Source organism: Dipodomys spectabilis, unplaced genomic scaffold, assembly GCF_019054845.1.
Source record: "Dipodomys spectabilis isolate Male_0828 unplaced genomic scaffold, ASM1905484v1 ptg000289l, whole genome shotgun sequence".
Taxonomy (NCBI): domain Eukaryota; kingdom Metazoa; phylum Chordata; class Mammalia; order Rodentia; family Heteromyidae; genus Dipodomys; species Dipodomys spectabilis.
The window spans coordinates 8,987,029-9,006,003 of record NW_024870966.1 but is presented as its reverse complement, the minus strand read 5'-3'; the positions used below and the strand labels follow the sequence as shown (position 1 = coordinate 9,006,003).

The 18,975-nt window shown below is 50.4% G+C and overlaps 1 protein-coding gene across 1 annotated transcript in view; it reads right to left on the bottom strand.

Annotated features, from left to right (window-relative positions):
• Glrx3 (glutaredoxin 3) overlaps window positions 1–3,628 on the bottom strand; it is a 39,702-nt gene extending 36,074 nt beyond the window's left edge. The window contains exon 1 of the mRNA XM_042701433.1: window positions 3,500–3,628. Coding sequence (XP_042557367.1) covers window positions 3,500–3,588 — 89 coding nt within the window. The 5' untranslated portion in view covers window positions 3,589–3,628. The remainder of the gene's footprint in view (window positions 1–3,499) is intronic.
• Window positions 3,629–18,975: the final 15,347 nt, after the last annotated feature.

Genomic DNA, 18,975 nt, shown 5'->3' with positions numbered 1-18,975 from the left:
GTGCTTGCCTAGCATTCATGAAGCCCAGGTTCGATTCCTCAGTACCACATAAACAGAAAAAGCTGGAAGTGGTGCTGTGGCTCAAAGTGGTAGAGCACTAGCCTTGAGCAAAAGAAGGTCAGGGACAGTACCCAGGCCCTGCACTCAAGCCCCAGGATGAAAGGAAGGAAGGGAGGGAGGGAGGGAGGGAGGGAGGGAGGGAGGGAGGGAGGGAGGGAGGGAGGGAAGAAAACAAGCAAGCAAGCAGATCAGTGGTTGAAGAAAGAGACTAAAGATTTGGGGCTCAACCTCCTTATTCAAATATATCACATTTGACAGGAAACATTCATTTTATTGTTGTAGTATTTTTTTTTTGGGGGGGGGGGGTCCGGTCGTGGGGCCTGAACTCTGGGCCTGGGCACTGTCCCTCAGCTCTTCAGCTCAAGGCTAGCGCTCTAACACTTGAGCCACAGCGCCACTTCCGGCTTTTTTCTTTTTGCTTATGTGGTGCTGAGGAATGGAACCCAGGGCCTCAGGCATGCAAGGCAAGCGCTCTACCACTGAGCCACCTTCCCAGCCCACCATTGTAGTATTTTTAAACTAGAATATAACTTTTCATCAACTCTGACAAACTTTTAAAATCTTATTTAATAATCAAAAGGATGGTGAAGGCTAGGTATGGTGGCTCATGCCTATAGAGATAGAGATGGAGAGAATCAAGGTTGGAGGCAAAAAGTTATTGAGAACCCATGTCAACCAATAAAGCTGCCTGTGTTGGTATGAGCTAGTCATTACAGCTAAAGAGTCCGCAAGAAGAGTTCTGGCCTGGGGGGGAGGGGGGGAGGATAGAGGGAGGGAAGAAGCGAGGAAGAAGGGAGGAAGGGGAGAGGAAGGGGAGAGGGAGAGAACTCACTACAGAAAAATAAAGAAAAAAAAAAAGAAAGCCTGGGGTAGTGGTTAAAGTTGTAGAAATGCATGCCTACCAAGAAAGTTCAAACCCCAGTACCACCAAAAAGAAAAGAGGGAAGAAAAAGAAGAAAGAGGGAAAAGGAGGCAAGAGGAAGGGGCCCCAGAACATCAAAGTGTTTCTTTGCCGTGGAAGATACTGAAGATTCACATCAGGGCCACACCCATACCAAAAGAGCTTGTAGAGCCATATGCAGACATCTATCCTAAGTAAGGCAGATTCATAGATGTGCCAAACTGTAAAATCCAATGGCCAACAACTGTTTGTTGTACCAAAGTATTATAAAAACATTGAAAAATAAAATTTGCAAAGAAATTTTAACACCACAGCAAAGTGCTCATTTTTTTTTGTGTTTTTTTTTTTTTTGCTGTTGTTTTGTTTTTGATTACTGAAATAGGTATACTGGGGAAAATAGCTCAGTGCTGGCCTAGCATATGTGAGGCCCTGAGTTCAATCTTCAGCATTAAAAAAAAAATTAAACCACTATCAAACATTGTAACAGCAGGAATTCAGCTGTAAATGCAAAAAGGGAAATATATGCACAGTGCTCAAATCCGTTTATGCTCCACTGTCACTAACATGGCTTTGAAGAGCAATGTAACTTCTCTGAACTCCCACATCTACACACAACAATAACACCCTGGGATGCTGGCAGAAGTGACATCATCAAAACATGACTTTAATGTGAACTGAAGTACAATCATCTAGCAGTCTCCTCCTATTGAGATGCTCACCCATTTGTTGGTTTAGTATTTAATGCCCGAAATCATAAGGTGCATATCTGAAATAAACAATGATGTCACACTCTCCCAGGTTATTTCCAATAGTAACCTCCCCTTTTTAGTAGGCACCCCAATATGCCCAGGCATTGTTTGAGGAAAACATTCATAGGAAGATCAGGTTGGGTGAAGCAAGGTAACTCGGTTCTTCAGTCAATTATTAGCGCTTGTTGTACTACACTGCACTACCATTTGCTCCTTACGGGTACTCGACGTGCAGAAGCTCCGGACTCGCCCACAGCAGGCGTTAATACCCACTGTGGAACCGCGGGCGTGTCTGTCCCGCGTTCCACCCGCTTAACCAGCCAAGCCAGCACTTCCCAGCCTGGGCCCTGGAGGCCCGGGACCCGCGGGCCTGCCTCTCGGCCCGGCTGCAGGCCGGCGTCCAGGCGGTGGTCTTGAGCACGTCAGGGGCAGCGCCAAGGCCCCGAGTTCAAGGCCAACCACAACAAAGGCCAGGAAGTGCTTGAAATACTCAACGGAAGTCTTCCCACGGTGCCACGAAGGGCACCCGCCCGGGCCCCGCGGGGCCGCTCCCCACCGCAACGCCGCGGCTGGCCTGCTAGGCCGGCCCGGTCGCGTCTGGCGGCCGAACGCGGGAGCTGAGCTCGGGCCTCGGCCGCCCGGCCGCGCCCCGGCCCCGGGCTGTTTCCGTGCACGCTCCCCGTCTCCACCCGGCGCGGCCGACAGACCGGGGCGGCGGCCACCGGAGGCGGGGACCACGGGGGAGTGGAGGGAGCCGGCATCGAGGGGGGGGGGGCGCCCCGGGGCCCGGGGTAGAGAGCGGCCCGAGAGCCGGAGGGGGGGTTGCGGCCCGGGGAGGGGAGCGGCCCGAGAGCCGGGGGGGGGGGGGGGGTTGCGGCCCGGGGCCCGGGGAGGGGAGCGGCCCGGGGCCCGGGGAGGGGAGCGGCCCGAGAGCCGGGGGGGGGGGGGGGTTGCGGCCCGGGGCCCGGGGAGGGGAGCGGCCCGAGAGCCGGGGGGGGGGGGTTGCGGCCCGGGGCCCGGGGAGGGGAGCGGCCCGAGAGCCGGGGGGGGGGGGTTGCGGCCCGGGGCCCGGGGAGGGGAGCGGCCCGAGAGCCGGGGGGGGGGGGTTGCGGCCCGGGGCCCGGGGAGGGGAGCGGCCCGAGAGCCGGGGGGGGGGGGTTGCGGCCCGGGGCCCGGGGAGGGGAGCGGCCCGAGAGCCGGGGGGGGGGGGGGGTTGCGGCCCGGGGCCCGGGGAGGGGAGCGGCCCGGGGCCCGGGGAGGGGAGCGGCCCGAGAGCCGGGGGGGGGGGGGGGGTTTGCGGCCCGGGGCCCGGGGAGGGGAGCGGCCCGGGGCCCGGGGAGGGGAGCGGCCCGGGGCCCGGGACGGGGGGGTCGGGGGGTTCGGCCCGGGGCCCGGCCCCGCGCGAGGACCCAGGCGCCCAGAACCGCGCGGGCCGGGCCCACCGGGGCACTTGGGGCGTCGGCGACCCCGGGACGTCCTCCGGGCCCCTCTGGCCGCGGGCGGCCCCCGGTTCCGAGGCCGCGAGCCGGGGCGGCGGGGCCGGCGCCGCTTCCGGAGGCGCGGCCCACTCGGCGGGGTCCCGGCGGCCGAGTCAGCGACCAGCGTCCCGTCTCCCGGCCGGCTCCGGGGCCCCGGGCTCCCGCCCGCCCGCCCGCCCGCCGGGCCCGGGCCGCCCCCGCCAACGCCCCGGGCCGGCCGCCGAGGCCCGGGCCCGCCTGCCGCCCGCGCGCCGCCCCGGCCGGACTCCCGGCCCGCTTCTTTCCCCGCCTGTCGCCGCCGCCCGGCTTACTTGGCTTTGAGGCCCAGCAGCTCCTCGAACTGCCCGGCCGAGCCGACCTCCACGAGGGCCGAAGCCGCCTCAGCCGCCCCCGCCGCCATGCTGCCGCAACCAGGCCGGAGCAGCCGAACGCCGGCCGCTCGATGGGGCGGGCCCGCGCGAGGCCGCGGCGCGCGGAGGCCCCGCCCCGGCCCGGCCCGGCCCCGCCCCGCCCCCGCCTCCGGCCCCGCCCACGCGGGCGGCTGCAGTGACTTGGAATCCCGAAGGCGGCGCCCGCGGGAGCTGGGGGCTGCGGGCCTGGCCTCCAGCGGCGGGCTGCAGGTGTGTGAGTGCGTGTGTGTGTCTGTGTGTCTGTGTCTGTGTCTGTGTGTGTCTGTGTCTGTATGTCAGTGTCTGTGTCTGTGTGCTCTGTGTCTGTGTGCTCTGTGTGTGTCTGTGTGTGTCTGTGTCTGTATGTCTGTGTCTGTATGCTCTGTGTGTGTGTCTGTGGCTAGCTGGCTCTGTGTGTGTGTGTCTGTGTGTGTCTGTGTGTGTGTCTGTGTCTGTGTGCTCTGTGTGTGTGTGTGTGTGTCTGTGTCTGTGTGCTCTGTGTGTGTCTGTGGCTAGCTAGCTCTGTGTGTGTGTTTTCTGTTTGTCTGTCTGTGTGTCTGTGTGTGCTCTGTGTATGTGTGTCTGTGGCTAGCTGGCTCTGTGTGTGTGTTTTCTGTGTGGGTGGTCTGTGTGTCTGTGTGTGTGCTCTGTGTGTGTCTGTGTGTGTGTCTGTGTGCTCTGTGTGTGTGTGTCTGTGTCTGTGCTCTGTGTGCTCTGTGTCTGTGTGTGTGTCTGTGTGCTCTGTGTGTGTGTGTCTGTGTCTGTGTGCTCTGAGTGTGTGTGTCTGTGGCTAGCTGTCTGTGTGTGTGTCTTCTGTATGGGTGGTCTGTGTGTCTGTGTGTGCTCTGTGTATGTGTGGCTGTGGCTGGCTAGCTGTGTCTGTGTGTGTGTATGCTCTGTGTGTGTGTCTGGCTGGCTGTGTATGTGTTCTGTGTGTGTGTGTGTCTATGACTGGCTGGCTGGCTGTGTCTGTCTGTGGCTGACTGGCTGTCTGTGGCTATATGTCTGTCTGTGGCTGTGGCTGTCTCTCTGTGGCTGTCTATGGCTGCCTGTCTGTGGCTGGCTGGCTGGCTGAGTGAACACTAGCAACGTGCAGCTGGGCATCAGTGGCTCACGCCTATAATCCTAGCTACTCAGGAGGCTGAGATCTGAGGATTGCTCTGCAATGCCAGCCGGGAAGGAATGTCTTTGAGACTCTCACCTCCCCTGAGCCACCAAAAAGCTGGAAGTAGAGCTGTGGCCCAGTGATAGAGCTCTAGCCATGAGCGAAAAAAAGCTCAGGGACTGCGCCCAGGCCCAGAGTTCAGGCCTACGACCAACAACAACAAAAAGAGGGCTGGGAAGGTGGCTCAGTGGTAGAGCGCTTGCCTTGCATGCATGAGGCCCTGGGTTCAATTCCTCAGCACCACATAAGCAGAAAAAAAAAAAAGCCAGGAGTGGCGCTGTGGCTCAAGGGGTAGGGCACTAGCCTTGAGCTGAAGAGCTGAGGGACAGCCCAGGCCCAGAGGTCAGGCCCCACGAATGACAAGAGAGAGAGAGAGAGAGAGAATGTACCCTATCACTAATGATTTCTATACTACCTGTTGAAATATTTTACCTTTCTTTACTAGGGTGTTTTAAATTACATAGTGACTTGTGACTCACTTTGTATTTTTCTAAGCAACCCTTGGAACCCATTACAGGTGTGACTCATCTTGAGAAACAGATGCTACCAAAAATGTAATTTACAGTATTCCAAATTCAACAGGAGGAACTACTTTCTGTCTTGGCTGTGTACCCATACTTATATGTAAGACTGGATAGTAAACAAATACAAATTTGCTGGAATTTGATAAAGACAGTACATTGTGTACAGTTATGATATTGTATGGCAGTTTGGCAAAAAGTCATCCTTGGGATAGAGTGTACAACATCAGGATAAAATATAAAGTTGGATTTGGGGGAGTTGGTGCACCCAAATTACAGATATGATTTGGGTATGCACACACTGGTGGACAGAACTCTTCCAACTTCTAGAGTGCTTACACAGTCTGTTTTTCTCACTTAGGATCCCTAAAAACCACCATGCCACCCCACCCCAGATATAGCAAAGGAACCTGCCCAGACACACAGCAGGTAGGGCAGAGGCTAGACACCCACCCCCTCTCCCCCCCCCCCCCCCCGCCGCCATTACCACCTCAAGTTCTTATCACTCACTGCTGCTCTGGGGAGTCCTGTCGTCTCCCTCAGAGCACATTAGGGCTCAGAGGGAAACACCTGCATTTCCAGCCTTGGTGGTTTGGGCCTATTACCCAAGACCGCTTATGCTCTCTCACTGCCCAGCATTTCAAAAACACAGGAGAACGACAGGTTGGGCTGATGTTGGCCTGTGTTTGTGTGGGGTGGTCCCGGGCACTGGCATGCTGCTGCACCCCTGTACAAGCATCATTCCACAGTGGGCTCAGAGTCCCACCAGAGCCACCAGCCCTGCCTTGTGAGTAATGGCCCTCCCAGCCTCACACCTGCCCCCAGCAGCCTGAGATGGGACCATAAATTTGCCCCTAAGGGAGTTGGACAGCCATTCAAGGGCCTGTAGCATGTGGACTAGAACCTGGAGCCTAGGAACTGGGAGTCCTGACCTGGGTGAAGGCAAGCCGTCAGAGCTTGGGCTTTCTGCAGCAAAAGAGCTCCACGTCATGTCTACAGAGGGCAAGTATGAGCTTCTGTATGTAATTATTTGCTAGATAACAACAATATGTACTTTTCCTAAATAGACAAGCTAATTCTAGCCATGGATGTGTATATGTGTTGGTACCAGAGCTTGAACTCGAAGTCTTGTATTCTCTGTTTTCTTGCTCAAGCCTGGCATTCTACTGGAGCCACACCTCTAGTTCTTCTTTTTTTTTTTTTCTGGTTAATTGGACTTAGGTCTCTCAGATTTGTCTGCTGTGGCTGGCTTCCATCCAGATCCTCAGATCTCAGCCTCCTCAGTAGCTAGGATTATAGGCGTGAGGCATTGGAGCACAGCTACCTATGAATTTAAATGACGCATTGCTCATTCCTCTGGCCAAGTATTACTCAGTGGGCACAATGCCAGGTGCCTTATGGTCCCAAACAAATCATCCTGGAGAGAAATATATCTGGTGTGCATAAAGAAAGACTGGGAGTCCAACTTCCACCTGGTCGGGTCTCCTCAAACCCTATTGGTAAGCACAGAGGAACTTGAGGGAAAGAATGAGAAAGCACAACATTAAAAACTGTTGTTACTCAAGTAAAACAGCCAAGGTTTCCCTTCTTTTAAGAGAGACGCTTAAATTCCAATTACTCCGCCCCCAAAGACCAGTTGAGAATAACCCCAACTGGAGGGAATTAATTTCCTCAGGAATTTCACTAGTGCAAGATTAATGGAGCCCCTGCAGAGAAACAGTAAAGCTGTAAGTACAGTAGATTTGCACCTGAAGGATACATATTTTAATTTCAGTTCTCAAGCTGCGATAACATCTTCTGAGCTACTATAAAAGCATAAATGAGCCCTGGTACATTGGCTGAGAACTTGCTGACATGGAGCCTCCCCGGGAGAAGCCTGGAGACTACCTGGTCCAGGGGCTGTTGGCCTCACACTGCCCATTAGAGCTGGGGCTCAGCTAAGCGTGGGCCAGGCATGCAGCCCAAATGCGGAGCAGGGAAGGGGGAGAACAAACACATCTTCCTATGAGCCTGGGGTGACATTCTGAATGGCATTCTCCTCCTTGTCTCAGACCCAACCCCTGACACTCATGGGCACAGAACTTCCTGTGGGACAGCTGACTTGGAGTTAACAGTTGGGCAACTCAACGATGGAGGGGCTCCCATTTGCCCCTCTGGAGCCCTTCTGGAAATTCCAGCCCTCTGGCTATCAGCTTCTCTGGCCTGCAAATGGTGTTGGTGGACAGGTTACTGAGTTGAACCAAGCCATCAGCCTCTTCCTTCTCCCTCACAACTGAGACCCTCTGCCTATCACTCTGATCACAAAGGACTAGCCTGGGATACAAAGCAGGGACTACAGACTTTCCCATCTCAATTCTTAGCACTGGGAACTTAATCTGGGGACAAGTCAGCCAATTTTCCATGTTCTCTTCCTTACCAGAAACTGCTTTTATGAGAGGAACTCGGTGTATATGCTTGCTATAAAGGTTGTTTATGCTGTCATAGCCAGATTTTTATTGGTTGTATTTTTGCTGCACTTGCTTGAAAAATAATTATTTTCAAAGAAAAGAAGAATTACATATCCAGTAAACTAAATAAGACTCACTGTTTATTAGGGACCTCTGACAGCTCCTCAAATGCGAAAAAAGATTTCCAAGCAGTGAATGGACAATTTATGTGCAAGTTTATTTGTAAAACAGATTTCAAGACATACTTCATCTTGGCTCTGCCAATAAAAATACATTCCATTTCTTTTTCAGAAGTATGCATTGTCCGATGGCTCCACAGTATTCTGGTTTCCCCTTAAGCAGACAGGTTGGAGAAGCGTCTACCCCTAACCTAATCTAGCTTGGGATTGAATGCTTTGGGGCTGCTATCCAGAAAACAAAAACAAAAAACAAAAACAAAAAACACGATTGTGTCCGTAAGACACATTCTAAAAGAATGTATTTGTAAGAAATGTAGATCATAAGTCTTAACCCAAGTGCTGCAGTCTCCAAAAATGTCTTGCTTAAAATAATTCTGAACATGTTTTTAATTATTTATAGTTTACAGGGTGGGGGTGGATTCATCTTGAGAGGTGCCTGCCCATTCTCTACCCTCTTCCCGAGTTCCCATCCCTTCTCCCGCCAACAACCAGCCTAAGCCCAGTGGTTGTAGAGCAAGTTTCCAGGCTGCAGGTGGCATCACTGCCTCTCCAGGAGCCTGAGTAGATTCTTTCTTCAACCTAGAGACCACCACTGGGAAACACAGACTGATTGCCTCTGCAGAAGCTCCATGGATCCACTGGCTACCGAAACCTGCTTTTCCCTGACTTTTAACACCCCCCCAACACACACATACACACACACACACACACACACACACACACACACACACACACTGTGTATTTAAGATCCTATACCTGTCACCCACACAGGACCATACATATAAAAGATGCTCGTAAGCCAGGCACCTGTGGCTAATGCTTGCAACTCTAGCTATTCAGAAGGTGGAGATCTGAGGGTCACAGTTCAAAAAGCCAGCCCAGACAGAAAAGTCCCTGAGAGACTCTTATCTCTTATCTCCAATTACCACTCAGAAGTGGAGCTGTGGCTCAAAGTGATAGAACACTAGCCTTGAGCAAAAGACCTCAGGGACAGCACAACAGGCCCTGAGTTCAAACCCCACAACTGGCCAAAAAAAAAAAGATGCTAGTGGGGCAAAGGAGGAGGGAAAGAAGGAAGAACGCACCACACCTGACTGTATTTCTACAGGCAACATTATTTATGAGGTCCAGGCCCCAACAAGCACCAGAGACACTAACAATCACCCCAGACACAAGTCCCCTAACACCTCATTGGCCTTGAGCAAACAGAATCAACTCGCTGCACAGTGACTCCTTTTTGAATGCACATGTTTTGCATGTGAACAGTGTTGTGTGTTCCAAGTCTGTGTATTCATTCTCCAAGCCCATAGGGAGTTAACATCCCGCTCCTATTTGTAATCCTTGTTTCTTATGGAAGAAACCAAGCCCACAGAAAAGCCTGCCTGAGTCACAGACAAACCACTTGTGCTGTGCTTTGACAGGGATTCCCCAAGCACTCCAGGCTGGTGCTTGGGGGCTTGGTTGTGAGCTGAGAGGCTCTGGGAAAATGATTGGATTGTGATGCTCTGACCTAATCAGTGAATTAATCCCTTAATGAATTCATTAAGGCATCCAGTAACAATGGAGCTGGGAGATGGACCTCGCTGAGGGACATGGGTCAGTGGGGGGGGGGGGGGGGGGAGGAGGAATGTCTTTTCCCCAGCCCTTTTCTTTGTCTCTCTTGCTTGCTTCCAGGATGGCATGAAGTGAGCATGTGCTGTACCTTGACCTCCCGCCATGATACTTCAGCCTAACCACCCGCCCATGGCAACGGAGCCAGCTGACAACAGACTGAAACCCTGAACCAAAATAAATCCTTCCTCCTTTAGATTGTTTCTCTTGGGTATTTGTTACAGCGTGAAAAGCAACGTGACACAGCTCGTAAAACCAGAAGTAATTCTTCAGGCCTCTAAGATGTTCTAGCCAGTTGAACTCTGCATGGCTCCAGGCGCTCATTCTCAACCAGGATGCTTCAGACGCGCAGCCCACAAAGCCCGCCTGAGTGCATTCTCTATCCAGTGAGCCTAGGCGCTCTCTTAGAGATTCCATGGGTGCAGAAGTGCCACTTCCCAGAGTGGACCCCTGGAGCGGCAGTGGTGCCATGCACTCTCAGTCTCTCTTCTCTGCAGAATGATTCACGGTAGAGACTCCTGAGCACTACTGAGAAACACATACCTTATACACATGGACACACACGCACACCCACATATGTGTGCACAGAGGATACAGTGGCTGGTTCTCTGACAGATGGCAGGTGCCACCCCAGCCTGGAAAGCAAATTCATCGACATTTGGTCAAACCATTGACCACAATTATACTTAGCAAAATGTCGCACACATCTGCCCCGCAGCATGGGCTTCTTCCCCATTCTGCAGTCGTTCAGAGACATGGTCTCTGAAGGAACAGAGAAGGAGCACTGACTATCATATGGATCTAGTGATTAAGTTTCCTCGTCTGAATTTCTGTTGCAGCATCACTTCCAGAGTTGTTCAGCTTGTGGGGCTGTGTCTGGCCCCGTGAACGAACCCTGTGGAGTGCGGAAGGCAGCACGGGTGAGAACCATGTAATCCCCGGCCTCCCCTCCTCCTCAGGCCCCTGTGTGCACACCACACAGTGGCAGCTGCTCTAACGAGCTCAGGCAGCTCAGGGACACAGAAGCATTCGGGTGACCCTGGATGATGGGGACTCTTTGGATTTGCTTCACCCCCTTAAGCATTCATAGAAGGGAAGGTTCTAGATTGGATTTAAACCCACCTCACATTTAAACAGCTTGGGGTTTCCCGCCTCCCCCCCCCAACCCCGGGAACCCATGGTATTCCTTTTTCTATAAATTGAAGGAAAAGAGCAAACTATTGCATTGTAAGGGCCGTAGAGGCTCTATGGCAGGTGAGTCTGCACGTCACATTCTCCTGTGATGTCACCCACCTCATGAGAGAAAAGCAAGTGCTTGGTGGTGACTCCACAAGGACCTGGTGTCTCACTCGCATGAAGCACAGAGGTAGCCTTACTGGAGGACTTTCCAGCTCAGACCCATGCCTTCTCTCAGCTTACACGGGGTGGCATGACGAAGCAATACATCATGGCAGGCTCAAGGAGACAGCCACCCTCCTTGGATGGGACACCCATGGGTGAGACCCCACAAGGACAGAGCCACACTCAGCTAGCTGTGTCTGGCCTACTGCAGAGACAGCAAACCTGCAGCCCTACCAGCCACCCAACTCACCAGGAATCTGGCGGAATACAAGCAGACGCCGTGCCCAGGGCAGGACACCAGAGCTGCCAGCAGCCTTGGGGACTTCAGGAGCCTGCCTCCCAACTCAGCCCTCTACATTTGGCCCCATTTGCTTCTTAAAAATTAGTATTATTTTCTTATTATTGTTTTGTGGTACAGAGTTTGGGCTTAGTGCTAGGCAGGCATCCTACCACTTCAGCAATGCCTCCAGCAATTTTAGCTCTAGTTACTTTTCAGTCAGAAGCTCACATTTTCTGCCCAAGTAGCCAGCCCCATCTAGCTGGGATGACGGGTATGAACCACCACAGCTAGATTGTTTTCATCCCAGCTGGCCTCCAACCATGACACTGTCAAATTCCATCTCCCAAGTAGGTTGAGATTACAGACATGAGCCACCTCACACAGGTACTTTTTGCTTTTTGAGACATAGTCTTACTCTGTAGCCCAAATGGGCCTCTGAACTCTCCATACTTTTGCCTCAGGTTCCAAAGAGCTGGAATCACAAGCATGAACCCCACTGTACCTGGATAAGCCCCATCTTCTAAAATACTGTTTTATTCCTATTGTCTTGAACTCTCTAACCTTTTTATACTGGTGGGAACCAAGAGAGATGGTCTCATCAATTTGGCGGGAATCTTTATTTTCTAATTTCCATATACTCTACATCACTGCATCTCAGTGACACTACAAGTGAGCAGACTCTCTTGGGGAAGTGATTCACAGATGCATTCCTGGCCACCCGCTTTCTCTCTTCTTGTCCAGGGTTATTATACCATTCCTTACCCAGAGCCCAGTTATTATTGGCCATAACCATATTTACACTACAGAGATACGTCCTTTTATGTGGGATATAAATATTAAATAACAATGCTCTGTACTACCTGGCCACTAGCTCAGAGGGTGAAGTGGAATTCCAGAGGCATCCCATGCCTGGTTTTCCCCTTAAATGAAAGATAAATAAAAACCATTAACACTATTTAGCAATCCCTTTGGAAGGCCTGATCTCTTATTTACCAGAGATGTGGTATGTGAGTTTGCATGTGTTTGCTTTTGTTTTATAATTTCAAGTAGTCAGAAAATATTGCATTCACTGGCAATCAATTTATTTTGATTGATAAAAAGGGGTTAATAAAAACTCCCTTAGAAATAAAAAGAAGGCGAATAGTAATATATCTTTCATGGTACCTTCTTTCAGCTGTGCATAAAGAGAGCAAGCTTTTTTACTTCTCCCCAATAAGTCTTCTCCTCTTATTTTCTAGACCTAGTGAGTCATTTATAATCCTTATTATTTCCAACCCACACACCCATGCGGCATCAGTCATATCTCCATGCTGGGGGTTTCTCCTTTCTGGGTTGTGAGAGCTGAGAGGCAAAAACCCTATAATTTATATGAAAGCACATGCCAACAGTGGATTATCAAACATAACCAATGTGACTTCGTACACTTGAAAATAAAAAAAAATTAGGATGAACTATAAATCATCATGCTAAAGTTTCCATCTATTGTCAAGAACAAGTGTAACACAGAAAGTAGACTAGTGCACAGCATTTAACATACAGTTCCAGGCTTTTAGAAGCAGAGTTAGATTAAAATGAGATGCAATTAATGCATTCCACTTAAATATGCAGCCTCGGTTTTGGAAAACACGTTATTTATCTATAGCACCTAGGAAGAAAACGCAAAATAATAGACTCTCTTCTTAAGATCCTTACCTTCTGTATAGTTAGTGTTTAGAGGTATACAGTAGGGTAGCTGTGAATCAAATAAGTCTCAAGTTTGTATAAGCCAGATAGTCTCCTGTATTAAATACTGATCAGTTTAGGGTCAGCCTTCTAGAGCATATTTACCAAGTCAGAAAATGATTTAGAGAAATTAGCTTGCATCATGTAAGCTGAAAGACAGTGCGTTGTTATCTATCCTGGTGAGGTATCACGGGATTATCATAAGGATTTCATGCAGAACAAACTTATACACAGCCTTGCCATCACGAAAACGCAGCCTGAGCTTGAATGACACCGGAACAAAGCCACAGCTTCCCAACACAAGCATGTGGTGGCCTGGGAGAGGAGCATCTTCAGATCTAACTCTCTTGGGATGAATACCCCTCTTTACAACATGAGGACTCAGCTAACTGGAAGGAACAAGAGACAGCAAGGCTTGGGACCTGTGAGACAATCCTAACTGGCTACTTTAGCAACCTTTGGACCAGAACAGAAACAGAAATGCAATTATAAAGACAAGGAGCATTGTGTCAAGTCTTGGGTGACAGTGTATACCTGCAATCCCGGCACTTGGGCTGAGGCCGTAGAACCACCAGCTGAAGGCTAGGTTAGACAACATAGGGAGACTCTGTCTGAAAAAAGAAAATATGCAATGAACAAACAAATAAAAGTGGCCTGTGATGGCTTTTGTTGTTTTGTTCTATTCTATGTGAGTGCCAGGCACCAGTGGCTCCCACTTGTAATCCCAGCTACTCAGGAGGCTGAGATCTGAGGATCAAGAATCAAAGCTCATCTAGGCAGGAAAGTCTATGAAACTCTTATCTTCAATTAGCCAATAAAAAGCCCCAAGTGGAAGTGTAGCTCAAATGGTGGATTGCCAGCCTTGAGCTGAAAAAGTTCAGGGACAGAATCCAGGCTTTGAACCCAAACCTCAGTACTAGAACCACAAACAAAACAAAAATCCCTTATTTGCATCACAGAGAGGAGCCTTGTCAGCCACCAGCAGCCACAGAGGGGACAGCAGGGCTGGGGTCCCCTCTCTTTGAAGCCTTCTAGATCTGTCACAACTCAGTCATGCAGCCTGTGCCCAGCATCCATGCTGGGCCCACCTTGTGTCAGGCTCTGGACAAACACAAACATACACTGCACTGTGCACAGCTCAGTGGGCAGGCTCTGTCAGGTCAGATGTCAGGGGCAGACGGAAGGCAGCAGAGGTAGGTAGGGGTGAACATCGCTGCATCTTGAGTCATGAGAGGAGGCAAGGCAGGAAAGGAAGGCAGGATGACAGGAGACAAACACCGGATGAAGCAGAGTCTGCGTGCAAACAGCCTCCCATTCTGTCTGCAGTGCACTCATTTCAGAAAGCCAGTCCCTGAGCTGGCTGTGCTGGCATATGCCTGTAACTCCCAGAACCAGCCTGGGCTACAAGGCAAAACCCAGTCACAAAACAGAGACAGCGAGGGAAGGAGTGACATTGTCTAGAAAGAAATGTACTCTTTGGGGGCTGGGAAGGTGGCTCAGTGGTAGAATGCTTGCCTTGTACACATGAGGCCCTGGGTTCGATTCCTCAGCACCACATACCCAGAAAAAGCCAGAAGTGGTGTTGTGGCTCAAGTGGTAGGGCACTAGCCTTGAGCTGAAGAGATGAGCTCATGAACAGCACCCAGGCCCAGAGTTCAGGCCCCACGACCAAAATAAATAAATAAAAGGAATACTCTTTGCCTGACTTACATAACTGTAACTCCTCTGTAGTTTGTCTTTATAATAACAATAATTTTAATAAGATAAACAGAAAGAGAAAAAGAATGAAAAAGAAAAGGGAAGAAAAAGGAAAGGAAAGGAAAAAGAAAGCAGCTCTGTAGGCCCCAAGATGGGCATCTGCAGGGCAGTCTGGGAACCACTGAGGAAACAGGAGCTAAGTTTGATTTTTTTGTTACGCAACCCCGCTTTGCTCCCCTCCCCTCCCCCCCAGTAAGAAGGTGTAGCTCCACAAGCAGATGCCCAGAGAGCCAGGAGAGGAGAGGAAGCAGGGTGGGGAGCGGGGTTGGCTGCTTCATAGAAAGTGCAGTCCTGGGCACAGTGTTGCTAAAGGATTAAGTGACGTGAAATCTCTGGTTAGTTAGGTCAGCAAATTCCCTACTGTAGACTGCTTGCTTGGGGAGAAGCCTCAGGGGCAAAGGGGAAGGGTGAGAAACACCGATCAGGAGATACAGCCACAACTACAGATCTGAATTGGGCCATTCCAGAAGACCACCGTGGCTGCTTTAGGTAGCGTGGTCCCACACAAGTCCTCTTATTAGGGGCCCTTTCACTCAAAGTTGAAAGGATCAATGAAAGGATCTGTTACATCCATGCTAGGGACCATGAGGAGGCAGACAGGCAAAGGTGAAAGATTACTAGAAGGTTTATTAGAGAAGCCATATTCCCCCCGGAAAGAAAGAGCACATGGCAGCCTGCACTATGTAGGTAGCAGCTGGGTCCGAGGGGTGGGAAGTGAGGTAGATGGGAGCTCAGGTGGGTCTGGGTGGACAGAGGGAGGGGCCAGCAGTTTGGTGGGAACTGCTGGGCAGGGATGAGCTCAGGTTTGGGTGGAGCTAAGGACCAAAGGTCGGAATAATGCTTACGAAAGTCTGAACAGCAAGCAGGAATAGACCACACGCAGTGCAGGGAATGTCCTCTGGAAAGGGAGTCACCATAGTATGGCTCCATCTTATCTAAAGACACATTAGTCATACAATTTCATGGTATAGGGGCTGGGAAGGTGGCTCAGTGGTAGAGCGCTTGCCTTGCATGCATGAGACCCTAGGTTCAATTCCTTAGCACCACATAAGCAAAAAGAAAAACCCCGGAAGTGGCGCTCTGGCTCAAGTGGTAGAGTGCTAGCCTTGAGCTGAAGAGCTGAGGGACAGTGCCCAGGCCCAGAGTTCAGGCCCCATGACCGGACCTAAAAACAAACGAACAATTTCATGGTATAAATGAATATAGTTCATCAGTATCTCCCTCACCTCCTCCCTCCCTCTCCACAATCCCACTCCCCTTCTTAAAACAATTTCAACTGTTACATTGTTTTACTTTCATTCATGGGAATAAACTCTTTCAATCTTAGTCCATCTACCTTCACATTTTTTGTGGTCCCTTCCCCTACTAGCCCTCTCCCCCAAAAGTCTGTTTTACTTTCCTGTATTCTTTTTTTTGGGAAAAGTGTAAGGTCCATTCCTGGATGGCAAGCAGACCCTGCCCAGAACCTGCCTTACTTAGGCAACTGGGACACCTGGAAGAGGTCACACCTGCATCCGCTGAGGTCACATCTGGATCTGATGTGGCCACACCTTTCTCCCACCTGGTCCCACCTCCTTTTACCTGGCCCCATTTCCCTTTACCTGGACACACCTTTCCCCACCCCTACCCTATATAAGGCCTAACCCAGGGCCAGACGCTCTTTTTGCCAGCCACGTGGAGTGCCACCCTGGCCTGGTCCCAGCAGGTCTACTGAATAAACTTACCCTTTACCTGAATACCACATGCGTGGTGCTGTTCTTACTCAGTTACCTCTTTTTAAAAACCTAACAGGAAGGAGGTGCAGAGTTCCTTAAAAAGAGGTCAAGAGGGAGGGGAGGAGCACATTTAAACACCCACTGTAGGCCAGGATGTGTGCTAGATGGCTACCAGGCCCAACTCAAGGCTTCTGTGTCAGGCCCTGCTGCTGTTCAGATGTGCCAAGTAAAGAATCAATAGTGAAGGGCAGAGATTTGTTATGGTTGGTTTTGGTGCCAGTCTTGGGGTTGAACTCAGGGCCTGGGCTCTGTCCCTTGAGCTTTTTTGCTCAAGGCTAGCTCTCTACCACTGGAGCCACAGCTCTACTTCTGTTGTATTGGTTTTTGGTAGTTTATTAGAAACAAGAGTCTTGAGAACTTTCCTGCCTGGGCTGGCTTCAAATCACTTCAAGTCAGCCTCCTGAAGAGCAAAGATTACAGGCTTGAGCCACCAGCACCTGGCTCAGAGATTTATTAAACTACCCGGGGATGTTTCTGGAAAAGAGGCACAGTTAACATTCAGTTTATCTTTGGTGTTGGTCCGCTTGTCTATCTTTTCAGGATTGGTTGGGTGAGGTCTGGTCACTATAAGAAAGTCATTGTGTGCTAGTGGATAGTTTCTGATTCTCATCACAGAAGTTATCCATCAGTTCTGCCCTCCCCGCATTCCAACTGGCTTCAAGGTGACTACAAAGACTCAGAGACAAGGACACAGATGTAAGATGGAGGTAGACATGCCAAAGGGTTTTTTTAGTTTTTGTTTTTTTTCCTGATTCTAGCTGCCCTCAGAGAAGTCAGAGTTTCTCTGACATCTGTGCCAGCAAGCTAGGGAGCTGCTTTATTCCTATTTCACAGAAGAGGCTCAGGAGCATTACCCTCCCCCACCCCCCCAGCACAGCACACATGGCTGAAGTGAACCTCTCTGGACGCCTGGGGTCCAGTGCTCTGCTGGGGAAAGCTGGAGGCAGTGACGGAGGTTATCTCAAGTGAGGCTCCTGAGACAGTGCTCAGCACTCCAGAGGCAGGCACTGACAGTGAATGGCCACCACTAAGGCAGGCAGTTATTCCCATCTCCCTCTAACACTGGAAGGGGGAAGGTGGCTTGGCCTTCAGACAGCTTGCCTAGGAACTAGAAATAGAAGATCAGAAATCCAGCCACTTTCTTCCTAGGAACCACTTTCCCTGAAGGTGGTATGCAAGATGAACTATCCGATGTATGGAGATGTGACTTCCTTCTCAATAGAGAATGTGTTTTAAATTCTATGACATATCAACTACACAAAAATTGCCATCTTGACTTTGAGATAAAGTCTCCCTCCATAGCCCAGGTTTTCTGGTGGTTTATTGGAGATAAGAGTCTCACAGACTTTCCTGCACAGGCTGGCTTTGAACTGTGATCTTCAGATCTCAGCCTCCTGAGTAGCTAGAATTACAGGCCTGGATTACTGGGATTACTGGTACCCGGGTTTCTTTTTGTTATTTTTTTATTTTTATTTTATTTTTTGGTGGGTCGTGGGGCTTGAACTCTGGGCCTGGGTGCTGTCCCTCAGCTCTTCAGCTCAAGGCGAGCACTCTACCACTTGTGCTACAGCGCCACTTCCGGTTTTCTGGTGGTTTATTGGAGATAGGAGTCTCACGGTCTCTCCTGCCCGGACCGGCTTTGAACCGCAATCCTCAGATCTCAGCCTCCTAAATACCTAGGATTACAGGCGTGAGCCACCAGCGCCTGGGCGAAAGAATTCGTTATAAACTCCAGATATTAACACTTTATCAGACACATGATTTACAAGTACTTTCTCAGCTTATATGCTGGCCTTTCATCAAATCAATAATATCATTTGATACACAAACATTTAAAATTTAGTGCTTTTACTTTGTTTTCTTAGCAGTGGGGGTGTGAACTCAGGATTTCATGCTTGTTAGACTGGCTACCACTTGGGCCTCACCCCCAGCCCAGTTTTAAATTTTGATACAGTCTAGCTTATCTGTATTTTTTCTTTTGTTGATTGCTTTTTGGCATCTTATGAAATCAGTGTCATGAACTTTTCATATACTTTCTTCTGATAGCTAATGTATTCATTATAACATAGCTAAATAAGCATTTAAAACAGCTTTATGGATGTCTATTATTTTTGTTTACCTGTAGTGCTGGTTTTGAACACTGATCCTCAGATCTCAGCCTTGTGAGTAGCTAGGATTACAGTGGTGAGCCACTGGCACCTGGCATATTATTATTTTTGACATTAAAAATAATTTTGGGGGGCTGGGAAGGTGGCTCAGTGGTAGAGCTCTTACCTTGCATGCATGAGGCCCTGGGTTCGATTTCTCAGCACCACATAAGCAAAAAGAAAAAAGCCGGAAGTGGCGTTGTGGCTCAAGTGGTAGAGTGTTAGCCTTGAGCTGAAGAGCTGAGGGACAGTGCCCAGGCCCAGAGTTCGGGCCCACGACCGGACCCCCCAAAAAAACTAATAATAATTTTGGGGCTGGGAATATGACTTAGTGGTAGAGTGCTTGCCTAGCATGCATGAAGCCCTGGGGTCACTACCTCAGTACCCGACCAAAAGAAAAGCTGGGGGTGGCACTGTGGCTCAAGTAGCAGAGTGCTACCCTTGAACAAGAA